Source organism: Giraffa tippelskirchi, chromosome 3 (genome assembly GCF_054371585.1).
Source record: "Giraffa tippelskirchi isolate mGirTip1 chromosome 3, T2T-mGirTip1v1.2.pri, whole genome shotgun sequence".
NCBI classification, from domain to species: Eukaryota; Metazoa; Chordata; class Mammalia; order Artiodactyla; family Giraffidae; genus Giraffa; species Giraffa tippelskirchi.
In genome coordinates, this window is record NC_137277.1 from 92,373,740 (window position 1) to 92,389,385 (window position 15,646).

The 15,646-nt window shown below is 39.8% G+C and overlaps 1 protein-coding gene across 19 annotated transcripts in view; it reads left to right on the forward strand.

Moving 5' to 3' along the window:
* Positions 1 to 15,646, forward strand: part of TTC21B (tetratricopeptide repeat domain 21B) — a 218,128-nt gene that overhangs the window by 35,050 nt on the left and 167,432 nt on the right. For all 19 annotated transcript variants that reach the window (XM_081581236.1, XM_081581230.1, XM_081581229.1 and 16 more), the window contains 4 exons: positions 4,905 to 5,034; positions 10,816 to 10,973; positions 12,947 to 13,171; positions 14,221 to 14,459. In XM_081581236.1, coding sequence (XP_081437362.1) covers positions 4,905 to 5,034; positions 10,816 to 10,973; positions 12,947 to 13,171; positions 14,221 to 14,459 — 752 coding nt within the window. The remainder of the gene's footprint in view (positions 1 to 4,904; positions 5,035 to 10,815; positions 10,974 to 12,946; positions 13,172 to 14,220; positions 14,460 to 15,646) is intronic.

A 15,646-nucleotide genomic window follows, 5' to 3' on the forward strand; every position in this document is an offset into this window, starting at 1 on the left:
CTCATTTTCCTTTACTTGCTGAGTATTTCTCTGCCTTTTCATCTTGTTTAGATTGCTGTGTTAGGCGTGGCCCTTCTGTATTCTGGTAGTATGAGGTTCCTCTTTATTGTGGAGGTTCCTCACTGCGGTTGGGGTTGGACAGGTGGCTTGTCAAGGCTTCCTGGTTGGGGGAGCTTGTGTCGGTGTTCTGGTGGGTGGAGCTGGATTTCTGCTCTTTATAGTGCAATGGAGTGACCAGTATTAATTTTTGAGATGTCTATGGATTTGGTGTGCCTCTGGGCAGCCTGTATATTGATGCTCAGGTCTATGTTCCTGCGTTGCTGGAGAATTTGCGTGGTATGTCTTGCTCTGGAACTTATTGGCTCTTGGGTGGAGCTTGGTTTCAGTGTATATATGGAGGCTATTGGATGGTCTCTTATTAATTAATTTTCCCCTGGCTTTCAGTCTTATTCTTGCAGTAGCCTCTAGACTTCTCCTTCCATACAGCCTCAATAATAAAACTTTTAGGTTAATGGTGAAAAGATTCTCCACAGTGAGGGATACCCAGAAAGGTTCACTGAGTTACATGGAGAGATGAGGTGGGGGGGGGTTTGGGGTGACCAGGAGGGGAAGAGGGGAATTCAAATGTGGAGAGAGCAATCTAGCCAGTAAGCACTTCCCTCTGTGCTTTCCACAGTTTGGAACCCTCAGAGTGGTTCACAGAGATACATAGAGAGGGGGGAGGAAGGTAATAGAGGTGAGCATGAGTAGAAAGGGAGGAATCAAGAGGGAAGAGAGAGATCTGGGCAGTATCCTGTTCCTGAAGTGTTCTCCGGTACCCAGAACACCCTCAGAGATTCACAGAATTGGGTTGAGAAGAGAAGGAGGAGGGTGGGAGATAGAGGTTCCCTGGGGGAGAAGAAAGAGCATCAATAGGGGGAGAGAGTGATCAGGCCAGTGATCACACTCCTGAGTAAAAATGGGTCCTAAAGATTGGGTTCTTAAATGTACAAAATTGATATCAAATATGTAAAACAAAGATTAAAAATCTAGAGTAGAGGTTAGACTCTTATAAAACTTACAATATAAAAAAAAAAAAGAAAAAAGGAAACTGTAAAAAGAAAAAAAACCAGTAAAACAGTAAAAAAAGAAACAGTAAAAAAAAGTAAAACAGGAAAAAAAACATTAAAAAAAGAAAACACAAAAGGTATAAGATATATGTATGTAGTTTGCTTCAAAAATAGGGTGGTTTTTTTTTTGCAAGTTAATAGTGGGTTATGAAAATGAAATTTAAAGGTGTAATAGAGGACTTGAAGAAAAAGGAACGAAGAGAAAAAAAAATTTTTTTTTAATTAAAAAAAAATAATAATAATAGTAAAAAAATATATATATCCCGGACTTTCTCTGGAGCTGTTGTGAGCAGTGTGGGATCTGCTCAGTTTCAGATAGATCCTTATTCCTGCTTATACTTTTCAAGATCTATAGGTCCTTTTCAATGCAGTTGGTATTAACTACAGGGATTTTAATCTGTTTGCCTGTCCCTTCCAAAGCGCTTCCCTCTGTTTATTTGGCTTCTGTTTGGAGATCTCGTCAGTATCTAATTTCCGCCCTGCACAAAGCAGTGGAGGTGATCTCTTTAGGTTCGCTTGTTCAATCGTGCTGTGGGGAGGAAGGAACACTGCAAATCTGGCGTGTGTGTGGTAAGCTCGCAGTGTCTCGGCCGCACTGGGTTCGCCCCCGCTCACGGTGTGTGTGCTTTCCCCGTCTACCCTGCTCAGGCTTCAGGTTACTCGGCCGGGGAGTGGGCCCTGAGCTGCGTGCACTTCCCAGGTCTAAGCCGCTCAGGTTCAGGCTCCCGGTTACTCCACAAAGGCGCAGACTCGGTTTCGCCCGCGGCTTGTGCCGTTCCCGGTTGGAGCTGCCCCGGCGGCCAGGAATTTGGCGAGCGCGCTCTCCCCTGTTGGGGCGGTGCGGCTTATCACCTCCCTGGTCCCCGCCTCGGTTTACGGGCGTGCCCGGCTCGGTTTACGGGCGTGCCCGGCTCCGGTGTGCTTTGTGTCGGTTCTGGGGAGCTGGTCTCTGGCTGCGACCCTCCCGGCGGCTGTCGACCCTCCGGGATCTCAGGCAGTCTTTGCTTAGAAACTGGGAGCCTGTTTGCAGTTTGGTAGGGGGTGCCCTCTCTGGAGCCGAGTTTGCCCCTTTCCGGCTCTGGCGGGCCCCGCCTGCCCGCTGTGTCCGGCGGGGGATGGGGCGGTCCACAGTCGGCTAGCTCTCCTCTGGTGTCGCTCAGTCCTTTGTTCTGTGAGCGGGCCGGCAGTGCCTTAGAGTTGGGCTTTTCGCGGGATAGTTCTCTCTCTCTGGCTGTCCCACAGTTTAGGTTACTATCTCACGTTAGGTCCCTCAGATTGCCCTCGGGGCACTCGGGCCCGGTCCTTACCCTAGGCAGTGCCGCCCGCTCCTCTCCGTTCAGCCCCCACTTGCTGGTGGCGGATGATGCGAGCGTCTGGGGTTCTTTGCTGGGAGTTGCTTTAGGCACGTAATCTGTGGATTTTATTTATTTTTTCCTCCCAGTTACGTTGCCCTCCGAGATAAGAAATCTTCCCCCACACCCACCGGTGAGAGGGTTTCCTGGTGCTTGGAAATTCCTCCTCTTTTACGACTCCCTCCCCAGGACGGGTCTCCGTCCCTAGCTCTTTTGTCTCTCTTTTTATCTTTTATAATTTCTCCTACCTGCTTTTGAAGATAATGCGCTGTCTTTGTGGAAGCCTGACGTCCTCCGCCAGCCTTCAGAAGTAGTTTTGTGAAGTTTGGTCCTCTGGGGCTTATTTTCAAAGATGCATTTACATGATGTTTTATAAAAGGTACTAAGAAATTATGTTCTACAGATTAGACTATAAAATGAAAGTATTTGTATCTATATTAGTTGAGATAATTTTTAAGGAAAATATTTATAGTAATAATTACTATCAACTAATAAATGTTTTGGTTTACAAATATTCATTTGTAATTCATAAGATCTTAAAATCTTGAATTTAAACTATTAGAAGTCATTTAATTTAGGCACCCATCTTGTATTAGACTCTACTCCATAATATCCTCATTAAATGTCCATCCCATCTTTGGATGCACTCAAAGATACAGTTCTTATTATGTAACTGTGATTATTAGACTGTATTTCCTATGTTAAGTCAGATTTTGCTTTGTGTTAAAAAACTCACCTATTTACTGCTCCTCCTTTTGCTCTCTGGAGTGACATGGAGCAAGTCCAGTTACTTAGTGTATTCCTCATTCATTGAACAAACCTGCAGATGTTGGAAATTAATTTTCATGTTTCTGAACAATTCCAGGTTTCCAACCATTTCTGTTTTTATGACATAGTTTGAGATCCCTGGTTGTGAGTCTGAGGATATTCTTGATTTTATCAGTGCCTGATTATGCTCACTATTCCAAATATGGATTTGGCCTGCAAAACTTAGATCAGATTCTTTGCTTGCTAAATCTGGATATCCATCCAGTTTCTTTTTTGTGAATCACATTACATTATCGACACCTGTTGATTTAACAGTTAACCAGAGTCCTTAGATCTGTTAATCACTATAACTTTGGACCTATGTGTAGGACTCTACATTTAGCTATGATTTGTTCTGAAATTAGAGGAAAAATGATGGTTGTTTTCAATGAGTAATTTTTAGCAAGGGGCAGACATTATCAGAACTTCACCCTATTACCTGTGCTTTCATTATTTTCAATTGCACTGAAAAAGTAAATATATTTTAAGAATATACACTATATCCATTACCTTGTAAAGTTTTAAAAGTCTCATCTTTAAGACACATAAGGACCCTTAGCCCTGTAAAAGAGGCAAAACTAAATATGAAAGTACTGTAGCACTAATAAGACGAAGAATGCTAAAAAAAAAGTTTATTACCTAGATAAGTGCTTTAGAAATTTCAAGAAGTTGAAGTATTCTAGGCGCCAATAGTTGTGTTCTGACAGTTCTTTTGAGCATACATTTTTTTGGTGCCTCAGCATTGAAGATACCACACTTTTCTTGTTAGTAACAGTGGCTCCTTGTAGGGTCAGTTGTCAGTAAGAGGCTGTGCTTCAGTTAAGAATCTGTGCATGTGGAGTGTAAGGTTACGGGGATGGGAGGATCGTCCTTCAGATAAAGGAAGGAGCATTAGTAAGGTAAAGCAGGAGAGTAAACATCGGATATTTAAAATTTAATATCACATTTCTAAGTTGTGAGTGGATAACTGCTGGATAAAAATTGAGTAGATAGCCATTAAAAGAATAAACAAATGGTCTAGTACTACTTTAGTTATTAAATTCATTATTAATAAAAAGAGAAAAAAAATTGAGGGCCTATAGCATGTCAGGCAGAAAATTGGGGAATATGAGACATTTGGTGTAGTGTACATGTGTGTGTTCTGCCACTGGATTTTTACTAGGATGACAAAATCTTAATTCTCTAAAAACTGACTTTGCAGTATTCTCGAAGGTGGTGCAGGTTATTGAATTGAGTAAAATCCCAAGACAGGTTTAATTAGAACTCACGTTGCCTTGACTCTCAGTTCCAGCAAGAAACTCTGCCTCTCATTATTCCTTTGAACAGGTGTGTTTCCTTGATAAAGCTTTTGAGCATAAATGCTCCTTTCATATGTTATCAAATTAGTAACTGTATAGTAATTTCACAGTTATTTTGCTGAGCAAAAGCCATCATTTATATAGTCTGTTCGTAGATCCCAGGGAGATAAACTAATATTAATCTAGTCATAGTGAGATATTGGGCAATAAATAGAATAAGAAAAGTTTTAGAAAAGCATGTGGGTTTTGCTCTTCACATTACAATTAATAATGTGTTTATTTTTAGCCTAATACTGTTAAAAACGTATAAAAATGACTTGCTGATTTGTTTTGTTTAGCCTGCAAGTCCTGGGCAATCTCTTTCTCCACTTCTCAGACGTTGTACCTCAATCCTGGAGACTATAGTCAGAACCGTTCCTGGTCTTCTGCAGGCTGTCTTCCTGATAGCAAAAGTGAAGTATTTGTCAGGTAAGGTGTACATTAAAAGCTTAAAATAACCTTTATATTCTGATGTTGATAAGGACAAGTAAGAACAAACTAAGCACTCCTCAAATATGAAGAATAGTCACACAAAATACACATTTTACATATGCACAGTTAATTAATTTTTATACAGAATAAAATTGTACAACTCTTAACTATTTAATTCTTTAAAAAAGATTACCATAAACTTCTGTGATTCAAATGAACTTGTGGAAAAATATAGTTCTACCACTTTAAAAAAAAGTCCATCAGATAGTACTAAAGCCAGGCAGTAAAAATTTATAGTCTTTAATCTCTCCTTTGAACAGATCATAATCCGTCATTGTTGATTCATTGGCATAATAAAATCTGATGTTTATCAGGTTTCAGATACTTAGGAAATATATTGATTAATTCCTATCTAGTTTCTGTGATTGGTAATTCATAGCTTTAAAAAAATAACCTCAGTTGTAACCTTAGCGTTGTAGGACATACACATTTGGCAATGTATATATAAGTAGACCATCATATGGGCCTTATACACACACACACACACACACACACACACATATATATATATATATATATATATCTTTGCTGGCTACATGCTATGCAGACTAAATTAAGTTTGTAAAGTCCTGTAGGGCAGAAACCACCTAAATGTATTCATTCTCATGAACTGTTACTTCCGATACATAATAGAAAGAGTTCAGAGATTGACTTTACTAATTTTTTGGATCTTGGTTTTAACTATTTTTAAAAAAGAACCAAATTATCAGAAGAGTTTATTTCACCTCTAAAATACTCTAGTTGTAAGAAGTGACTCTGATACCTTCTCCTAAGTGACTTCTGCTGAGGCACATGATATTTCTGCTTTCTTTTCAGTTAGAATGGGTGTCACCTACTAGGTGTTCAAATGGGACTTTGAGTTCTGTGATTAATTTATTAAACACTTATTTATTTTGAATTTTTATATAAATCAGTCTCAGTATATTAATAATATTACTTCATTGCCAAAGTCTCCAGGAATGAAGTGCTTCCTTCATGGCTCAGCTGGTAAAGAATCCTCCTGCAATGCAGGAGACCTGGGTTCGATCCCTGGGTTGGGAAGATCCCCTGGAGAAGGGAAAGGCTACCTACTCTAGTATTCTGGCCTGGAGAATCCCATGGACTATATAGTCCATGGGTGGCAAAAAGTGGGACATGACTGAGCGACTTTCACTTTCACTAGGAATGAAGGGCTTCCCTGGTGACTCAGATGGTAAAGAAACTGTCAGCAATGCAGGAGACCCAGGTTCGATCCCTATTTCAGGAAGATCCCCTGGAATAGGAAATGGCAACCCATTCCAGTATTCTTGCCTGGAGAATCCCATAGACAGAGGAGCCTGGTGGGCTGCAGTCCATGGGGTGGCAAAGAGCCAGACACGACTGAGCAGCTAACTCTTGCTAGGAATGAAAGTCTTGTACATTAACCCCATTGTTAAAAAGAGCAGCCTGAAATAATGTGAAACAGTGCTGGCACATGTCTAAACAGCAGTATTCTTGCTAAGCTGCCAACTGCAGTGACTTCTGGTACCAAGTACCTGAAGTTGGACCAAACTTACAGGTTAAGGGCACAGTCCTCCATGAGACTGCCCTAGCTGTAGACAGCAGCCACAAGCTCAGGGGTTCCAGGAGCCATTTGCATGTCTGACTTGCTGGTTACAAATTTAAGGGTTCTTACTGAACCATCAGGTTCAACAGTTTACTTGAAAGACTCAAAGAAGTCAGGAAAGCACTATAGATAGGATTAGAGTGTTATAGCAAAAAATATCCATCTGAACCAGCAAAAGGAAGAGATACAGAAGTTGAGGTCTGGGAGGATCCCACATGTGAAGCTTCCATTATTGTTTCTATGTGGAGTCAGGACACATCAACTATCTGACACATCAACATATGACAACACCTCTAGAGCATTGGCATCAGGGAAGCTCACCCAGGGTTCAGTACCCAAGAGTTTTATTACATAGACATGAATCTTTGACCATGTAATTAAACTCAGTCTCCAGCTCCCCTCTCCCCAGGTCAGGCTGGTATGGATGTCTCAGAGTCCCTACCCCTCTAATCATGTGGTTGGGATCTCTGGCCTGGCCAGCCCTTAGTCATATTGGCATAAGTTATCAGGGCCTACAATGAATAACAAAGATACTCTTATTGCTTGAGATATTCCAAGATTTAGAGATGGTCTCCTGGGAACCAAGGCCAGCCAAATTCTTTATTACAGAAGACCCTGACAAAGGTAGAACTGCAGGACAGAAATTTCTTTCATTTTTTTCCTCAAGAGAAATTGAGCTGCTCTCAGATAAGAATGTGATACTGATGTGATATTTGTTTGTATGGCCTTTTTTCCTCAACAACGACCTATTTCTCCATTTTTAAGTAACTAGTGGCTTTCTAAAGCTAACTGACCATATTCCTTCTCTTTACCTTTATGAGAAACAAAAAAGATGTCAGTGATTCACATAGTTCTCTTTTTTTTTTTTCAGACTCTTGTTCGGAAACTCTTCTTTTGGGAAATAATCTTTCTCTTTTTTAAAATATATTTATTATTTGGCTGTGTCCAGTCTTAGTTGCAGTATGCACAACCTTCACTGAATCATGTGGAAGCTTTCATTGTGGTGCATGGGCTTAGTTGCTCCATATCATGCAGGATTGTAGTAGTTCCCTGACCAGGAATCAAAACCGGGTCCCCTACCTTGCAAGGCAGATTGTTAACCACTGGATCACCAGGGAAGTCCTAGTAATAATCACTTTTTGTCAGGTTATCTCCGTGATCCTTCTCTTTCCTAAAAGAATGTGGGGGTGGTAATTTGCTTTCAAATTTATTATACTTAATCATCCTTTCTTTTATCTGTCTATACAGTTCTGAGTGTCGGATTGCATCAGAATCAAAACTCTAATATTTATTATGCTTGATGGTTAATTGACAGATTTTGACACTTCATTTAATAAGTTATTGTACTAACTCAGGCAAATTTTTGTTCATTAATCTCCTGTTTTTAAGAAGAATGTTTTCTGTTTAAATGGATTTCTTTTATAAGAAGGTTGAGCCTTTGGGACTGAAGGCCTGACTGTAAGCCTTATTTTGTCTGTTGAGGTGTCAGGTAAGGTCGCAGAGAGTTATTGAACAGATAATAATTTAGCAGAGATACACAGGGCTCTGGTCTAGCTGTACCGACTTAAGACCAGTTTCAGGTCAGTTCAGTCGCTCAGTAGTGTCCGACTCTTTGCGACCCCATGAACTGCAGCACGCCAGGCCTCCCTGTCCATCACCAATTCCCTGAGTCCACCCAAACCCATGTCCATCGAGTCAGTGATGCTATCCAGCCATCTCATTCTCTGTTGTCCCCTTCTCCTCCTGCCCTCAATCTTTCCAAGCATCAGGGTCTTTTCAAAATGAGTCAGCTCTTAGCAACAGGTGGCCAAAGTATTGGAGTTTCAGCTTCAACATCAGTCCTTCCAATGAACACCCAGGACTGATCTCCTTTAGGATGGACTGGTTAGATCTCCTTGCAGTCCAAGGGACTCTCAAGGGTCTTCTCCAACACCACAGTTCAAAAGCATCAATTCTTCGGCGCTCAGCTTTCTTCACCGTCCAACTCTCACATCCATACATGACCACTGGAAAAACCATAGCCTTGACTAGACGGACCTTTGTTGGCAAAGTAATGTCTCTGCTTTTTAATATGCTGTCTAGGTTGGTCATAACTTTCCTTCCAAGGAGTAAGTGTCTTTTAATTTCATGGCTGCAATCACCATCTGCAGTGATTTTGGAGCCCAGAAAAGTAAAGTCAGCCACCGTTTCCACTGTTTCCCCATCTATTTCCCATGAAGTGATGGGACTGGATGCCATGATGTTAGTTTTCTGAATGTTGAGCTTTAAGCCAACTTGAGCTTTAAGCCACTCTCCTCTCTCATTTTCATCAAGAAGCTCTTTAGTTCTTCACTTTCTGTCATAAGGGTGGTGTCATTTGCATATCTGAGGTTATTGATATTTCTCCCAACAATCTTGATTCCAGCTTGTGCTTCCTCCAGCCCAGTGTTTCTCATGATGTACTCTGCATGTAAGTTAAATAAGCAGGGTGACAATATACAGCCTTGACATACTCCTTTTCCTATTTGGAACCAGTCTGTTGTTCCATGTCCAGTTCTAACTGTTGCTTCCTAGTCTTTCCCTTTCTATTGTTTTCCTCTATTTCTTTGCATTGATCTCTGAGGAAGGCTTTCTTATCTCTCCTTGCTATTCTTTGGAACTCTGCATTCAAATGGGTATATCGTTCCTTTTCTCCTTTGCTTTTCACTTCCCATCTTTTCACAGCTATTTGTAAGGCCTCCTCAGACAGCCATGTTGCTTTTTTGCATTTCTTTTTCTTGGGGATGGTCTTGATTCCTGTCTCCTGTACAGTGTCACAAACCTCCATCCATAGTTCATCAGGCATTCTGTCTATCAGATCTAGTCCTTTAAATCTATTTCTCACTTCTACTATATAGTCATAAGGGATTTGACTTAGGTCATACCTGAATGGTCTAGTGGTTTTCTCCACTTTCTTCAATTTAAGTCTGAATTTGGCAATAAGGAGTTCATGATCTGATCCACCTTCAGCTCCCCGTCTTGTTTTTGCTGACTGTATAGAGCTTCTCCATCTTTGGCTGCAAAGAATATAATCAATCTGATTTCGGTGTCGACCATCTGGCCAGTTTATGAGATGGCTAAATGTGAATCAATGTGGGTTACATCACGAAACTTCTAGCACCTAGAGTCTGTGCTGGTGTTTCTCTGAAGAGCTCTTCCTCCCTTAGCTGTCAGCCCAAGGTAGAATCCAGTATTCCGATCACTTTCATTTTGATCATTTCCTTCTAAGAGTCCCAGATATAGTTAATATCCTATAATGGAATATAATCTGCAAAAATACTGAGTCACTGCTTATACCTGAAACTAACAAACACAATACTGTAAATCAGCTACAATTAAAAAAAAAAAAGAAGACTTCTAGATACACAATAGATGTGTTTCTAGAACATTTGAATATTTCAGTTAGTATTAAGAGGCATTTAAAATCTGTAACTCACATTTCTAAACTTCTGGGATATATTCCTATGCTTTTTTGTTGTCTTTTGTGCAGTAGTAAAATTTCTGGCCAAGAATGGTTGCTAGACTAAATCTTCCTTGTTAATGTGGTACTGTAACATTCTAGTTATTTAAATTTCTATGTTTTACATATTTTAAAGAAATTATAAATTCAGAAAAATTAGACAGGAAAAGTAAAAGTACATTTATAGGATGGTCAGTAACAGTGGTGATGGATTCTGATCTTTTCACATACTCTGATTTGCTCCTTATCCAAGGGGATGGCCTGGCTTTGGATATATTCTTTCGTGATAACTAGGAAGAAGTGGATGGTGGCGCTGCTGTTAAAGAGCCTGCCTGCCAGTGTAGGAGACATAAGAGACGGGTGTTCGATCCCTGGGTTGGAAAGATCCCCTGGAGAAGGGCATGGTAACCCAATCAAGTATTCTTGCCTGGAGAATCCCATGGACAGAGGAGCCTGGTGGGCTACAGTCCACGAGGTCGCAAAGAGTCAGACACAACTGAAGCGACTTAGTAGTAGTAGTGCAGGTAGAGTTTAAGCTGAGAACTTCAAGTTCAAACACCAGAACTATCCACAGACTACTTTTCTCCCTCTTCTCTCAGATTTCCTCTTAATCATTTTTTTTTTTGACTGTAGTAGTGCTTTGTTTCCTCATCAGGTGATATTGAAGCAGCTTATAATAACCTGCAGCGTTGCCTAGAACACAGCCCTTCTTATGCCGATGCTCATCTCCTGATGGCTCAGGTTTATTTGTCTCAGGAAAAATTCAAATTGTGTTCTCAGTCTCTTGAACTATGCCTGAGCTATAATTTTAAGGTAAGTGTTCCAGACTCAAGTGGATAAGTCATATCACTGTCCTTAAACCTTTAGCATATTTTTACATGTTCAACTATTTTGTATTTTAGCCTGTAACATTTTGCTAATAAATGGATTTTTTTAATGGAAAATGTTTTGAACTCGTTGGCAGTAGAAGAAAAAAATGGAGGCACCTGTGGTTTAGTTTAACAAAACTATGTGAAATTGGCAACAAAAGACCTGAAATTAGTGTCTGGTCTTTCCACCTCTCGCTCTCTGAACCTCAGTTTTCTTTTCTATAAAAGTTATATAATAGTACGCTACAATTTTAATGAACATTGAATGTACTGTGAATATATATAAAGATAGTTGTCAACTATAGAGCATTGTTGTTGTTCAGTCATTTAGTCCTGTCCTACTCTTTGCAACCCCATGAACTGCAGCACGCCAGGCTTCCCTGTCCCTCACCATCTCCCAGAGATTGCTCAAACCCATGTCCATTGAGTCACTGATGCCATCCAACCATCTCATCCTCTGCTGTCCCCTTCTCTGGCTGCCTTCAATCTTTCCCAGCATCAGGGTCTTTTCTAATGAGTCAGTTGTTCTTATCAGATGGCCAAAGTATTGGAGCTTCAGCATCAGTCCTTCCAATATTCAGGGTTGATATCCTTTAGGATTGACTGGTTTGATCTCCTTGCATTCCAAGGGGCTCTTAAGAGTGTTCTCCAACACCACAGTTTGAAAGTATCAATTCTTTGGCACTCAGCCTTCTTTATGGTCCAACTCTCACATACATACATGACTCCTGGGAAAACCATAGCTTTGACTATATGGACCTTTGTCAGCAAAGTGATGTCCCTGCTTTTTAACATAGAGCATTGTGCCAAATATTTTTATGTTTTAGGATTTTTATTGTCTGTCTCTTTCTTGGACCTTGATTTTTAATAACTTTGGATACATCATCACAGAATGCCTAGTCATTTTGAAAGTTGGTACATGGTTTGAGGACATAAACACACTAGATTTCTATCCAACACGTTCAGTGTGACCATCCCATATCCCTGAGCATTACAGAAAATCCTAGGTTCAGGGGCTTCCTGAAGTCATGTTAGGAGCTCCTCAGACTTTCTCTTTGTCTGGCAGTGTCTTTGACTCTTTGATGTGAGAACCCATTAGTTAACTGGAGAATTCAAGTTGCAGACAAGGTTTGCAGAAAGTAACCTGGTTCTTAGGATGGTAGTTCTTAAGACTAGTGGTACATCATGACCCCAGTGCCAGCACCCCACCCAGTGAATCAAGATCTCTGAGATCAGAGCATAAGCGTGATTGTTTACACAAGGACGACAGGTAAACTTGATGCCTAGCTCTGGCTCAGAACCCAGCCCTAGGAGGACTATAGCCATCCTAGAGGTGAGATGGCTGCCACATCATCTCATTCTGGACCATCTTCTTTTCTTGTCTCTTTCTTCATCATCTGTCATTCTCTTATTTTTTCCGTATATGCTATTGGTAGCCAAACTAAAGACAGAAGCCTAACTAGTACACATTTCAGAGCAGTATCAAAGGGTAAAAACCCATGTTTGATTAACATGCCCTGAAATGTTTAATCTTAGAAAATAAAAGAAACTGCAGAAATCTGATAACTTACATTTCAGTACAAGAAGTCTCAGATAAAGAAATTTCATTTCCTGAAAACTAAAATAATTTCTTCAAATATACTTGCTGGCCTTCTAAACTCTGTTTGCAGTCTCTCTCCTATCATGGTAGCAGCAGCTGTTTATCAACCAGGGGAATACTAGGTAGTGGCAGGTTACCTGAATTCTGATTTTGCAATAAATGATCAGAACATAAGTAAAAGGACAGAAAAGGACCTGATGCATTCACAGGGTAGACTGTCCTCAGCGTTCCTATTATCATAACATTTTATGGATTGTAAACTATGTGTTGATGTTGTAAGCACTCCAAGGAAGGATTTCTAAATATTATTTTTTTAGGTGAGAGAATATCCTTTATATCATCTGATAAAAGCTCAGTCCCAAAAGAAAATGGGAGAAATAGCAGAAGCAATTAAAACTCTGCACATGGCAATGAGTTTACCGGGAATGAGGAGAATTGGATCTTCCTCAAAGTCAAAATACAGGAAAACTGAAGTTGATGCAAGCCATCGTTTATCAATCTTTCTTGAGTTGGTAGAGGTTCACCGTTTAAATGGAGAACAGGTGGGTCAAACTTAATTCAGTTGCTCAGATCTGAACTTTGTTATCGAAGTACATATAGTCATAGGAAATGAAAATACAAAAATTATTCCCTTGAACAGGTGGTTAAGTTTAGGAAATTTATTTCTCATCACTTGGCACCAGATGGAAGCAAACATGAATATAATTCTGAGAAAAGAATTAGAACCTTGTAGAAAATGTGAGTTACAGCAGTTGCTAATCAGTTACTTCATAGTTCATATTTTAGTGGAAATTAAGGCTATGTCTAGGTACTTGCTAAATCTCAAAGAATTTCTACTTCACTAACAAATTAACATAAAATGTGTTTAATAAGGAGAACCAATTCTATTATAGATTGATTCTATGATGCACAATTTTTTTTCTTGGTTTAACATTTCTTAAATCAGAATTTTTTTAGAATCTCCTAAGTTGAGATGAATTAAAATGAATGATATTTTAGATTCATTGAGGTACAGGTTTGGAAATTAGGAAATATATTCACCTGGGATATAACAAAAATGATGTCCTAGTGTAGGGAATATCCTGCTATGTAATGAAGAACCATCTGGTCCAGAGGGTGACTGTGGACTGGATCCCACTGAAGATGCAACAATGAACATGACAAAGAAGTTAGGCTTTGGAGTCAGGCTGGTTCCATCGTTTGTTAACTCCTTAACTGTCTGAGTCTTATTTTCCTTATTGCAAGGTGGGAGGTAATTATAGTAACTACCTTGGAGGATTGTCATAAATAATGGGTTAATACAACGCTGGATGCAAGGTAAATGTTTATTAAATTATAGTAGCAGCAACTCTTATGTAGCAACTGCTGTTGTCATAGTTATGAGAACACTTTTCAGCTAACAGATATTATGTCATCTTAATTTGGTCTCTGAGTTTAGTTTTAAATTTTTGTGCTTTTCAAAAATCGATCAGTGTATCACAAATATCAAAACTGTGCTAACATTTATCGTTCATTCTGTATTAGAAGACGACCTTCATTTGTAGTGTGATTTGTGATAGTTCTGAATGTTATTTTGATGTCACCCTTACAGCACGAGGCAGCCAAAGTTTTACAAGATGCCATCCATGAGTTTTCTGGGACGTCCGAAGAGTTGCGTGTCACTATCGCTAATGCAGACCTAGCTCTGGCCCAGGGAGATGTGGAGAGGGCTTTAAGCATGCTTCGGAATGTTAGAGCCGAGCAGCCATATTTCATAGAGGCCAAGGAAAAAATGGCAGATATATATCTGAAGCACAGAAAAGAGAAAATGTTATATATCACTTGTTACAGGTAAAGGGTTCTCTCAACCCATTATATTTTGATACATTTATCATCTCCTAAAATTAATCCCCAAGTTTCTTTCTTCCTTGTAACTGCTGTTCGTATGCTGTATAGATCCCTTCCTTCATGTGTTCTTGCTTCCTTCTACTACCACCAGCCACAGTCACTCTAACCCGGTTACACACTCTCCCTAAAACCTAAATCATAGTAATTTGGGTTCATTTCAACCTGTGACTCCCTCCAGTTTCTCAGCTCAGTCTCCCTCCTCAGGTGTTATTTTTGGACGTTGAATCTTCCTGGGTGGGGAGGGAAAAGAGCAACCGTTACCTGTATTCTAATAGCTTAAAAGCATCATGTAATGTAACAATTCAGGGACTAAAGAGTCATGTTTAACACTGTCTCATAGGAGGAGAATATTATGGCTCAGTATACATCACACTAAGGTATGGATTACAGAAATGGCAGGGGTTTAAAGTGTCATACGCTGATGCCCTTAGGAGTTAGTGGGACACACAGCACACAGACACGAGTGAGCACATGCACACTCAGGTTGCTCTCACACTTCTCCCCAAACAAAAAGAGAAAGATACAAGCACACACTCCATGTGAAAGAAAATTAATGTTTTTATCCTTAAGAATGTTGATGAATTAAGTCATGTTGGTTCATCTATATTTTGTAAATATCAAAGCCCAGAAATCTGTTCAGATTCTTTGTAGTTACTGAGTGATGCAAAGAAACTGAGAAGCACCCCGTGTATAGTTGAACCGGCTGGAGTTTCCTAAATTATGTTTTCTATGATGTTTCTAAAAGATCAGCACTATCATCTCTAATGATGTGACAGTATTTTAAAATTGGGTTCATGTATTTGGATGCACTATAGTATAGTAGTTAAAAGCATAGTTTTTTATTTTATTTTTTTAAGCAGATCTGATACATTAGCTATATATAGTAAACTCTTAGCATTATCTATAAAGTCTTAGTTCTCTTTTCTCATTAGTTTTTGGACCAATTAAATGATAGGTACACTAAAGCCTTAGCATCACATTATTTGAGCGACTTTGGTATTTTGACCTTTCAGTTCAGTTCAGTCGCTCAGTCGTGTCCGACTCTTTGCAACCCTATGAATTGCAGCACGCCAGGCCTCTCTGTCCATCACCAACTCCCGGAGTCTACCCAAACCCATGTCCATCGAGTT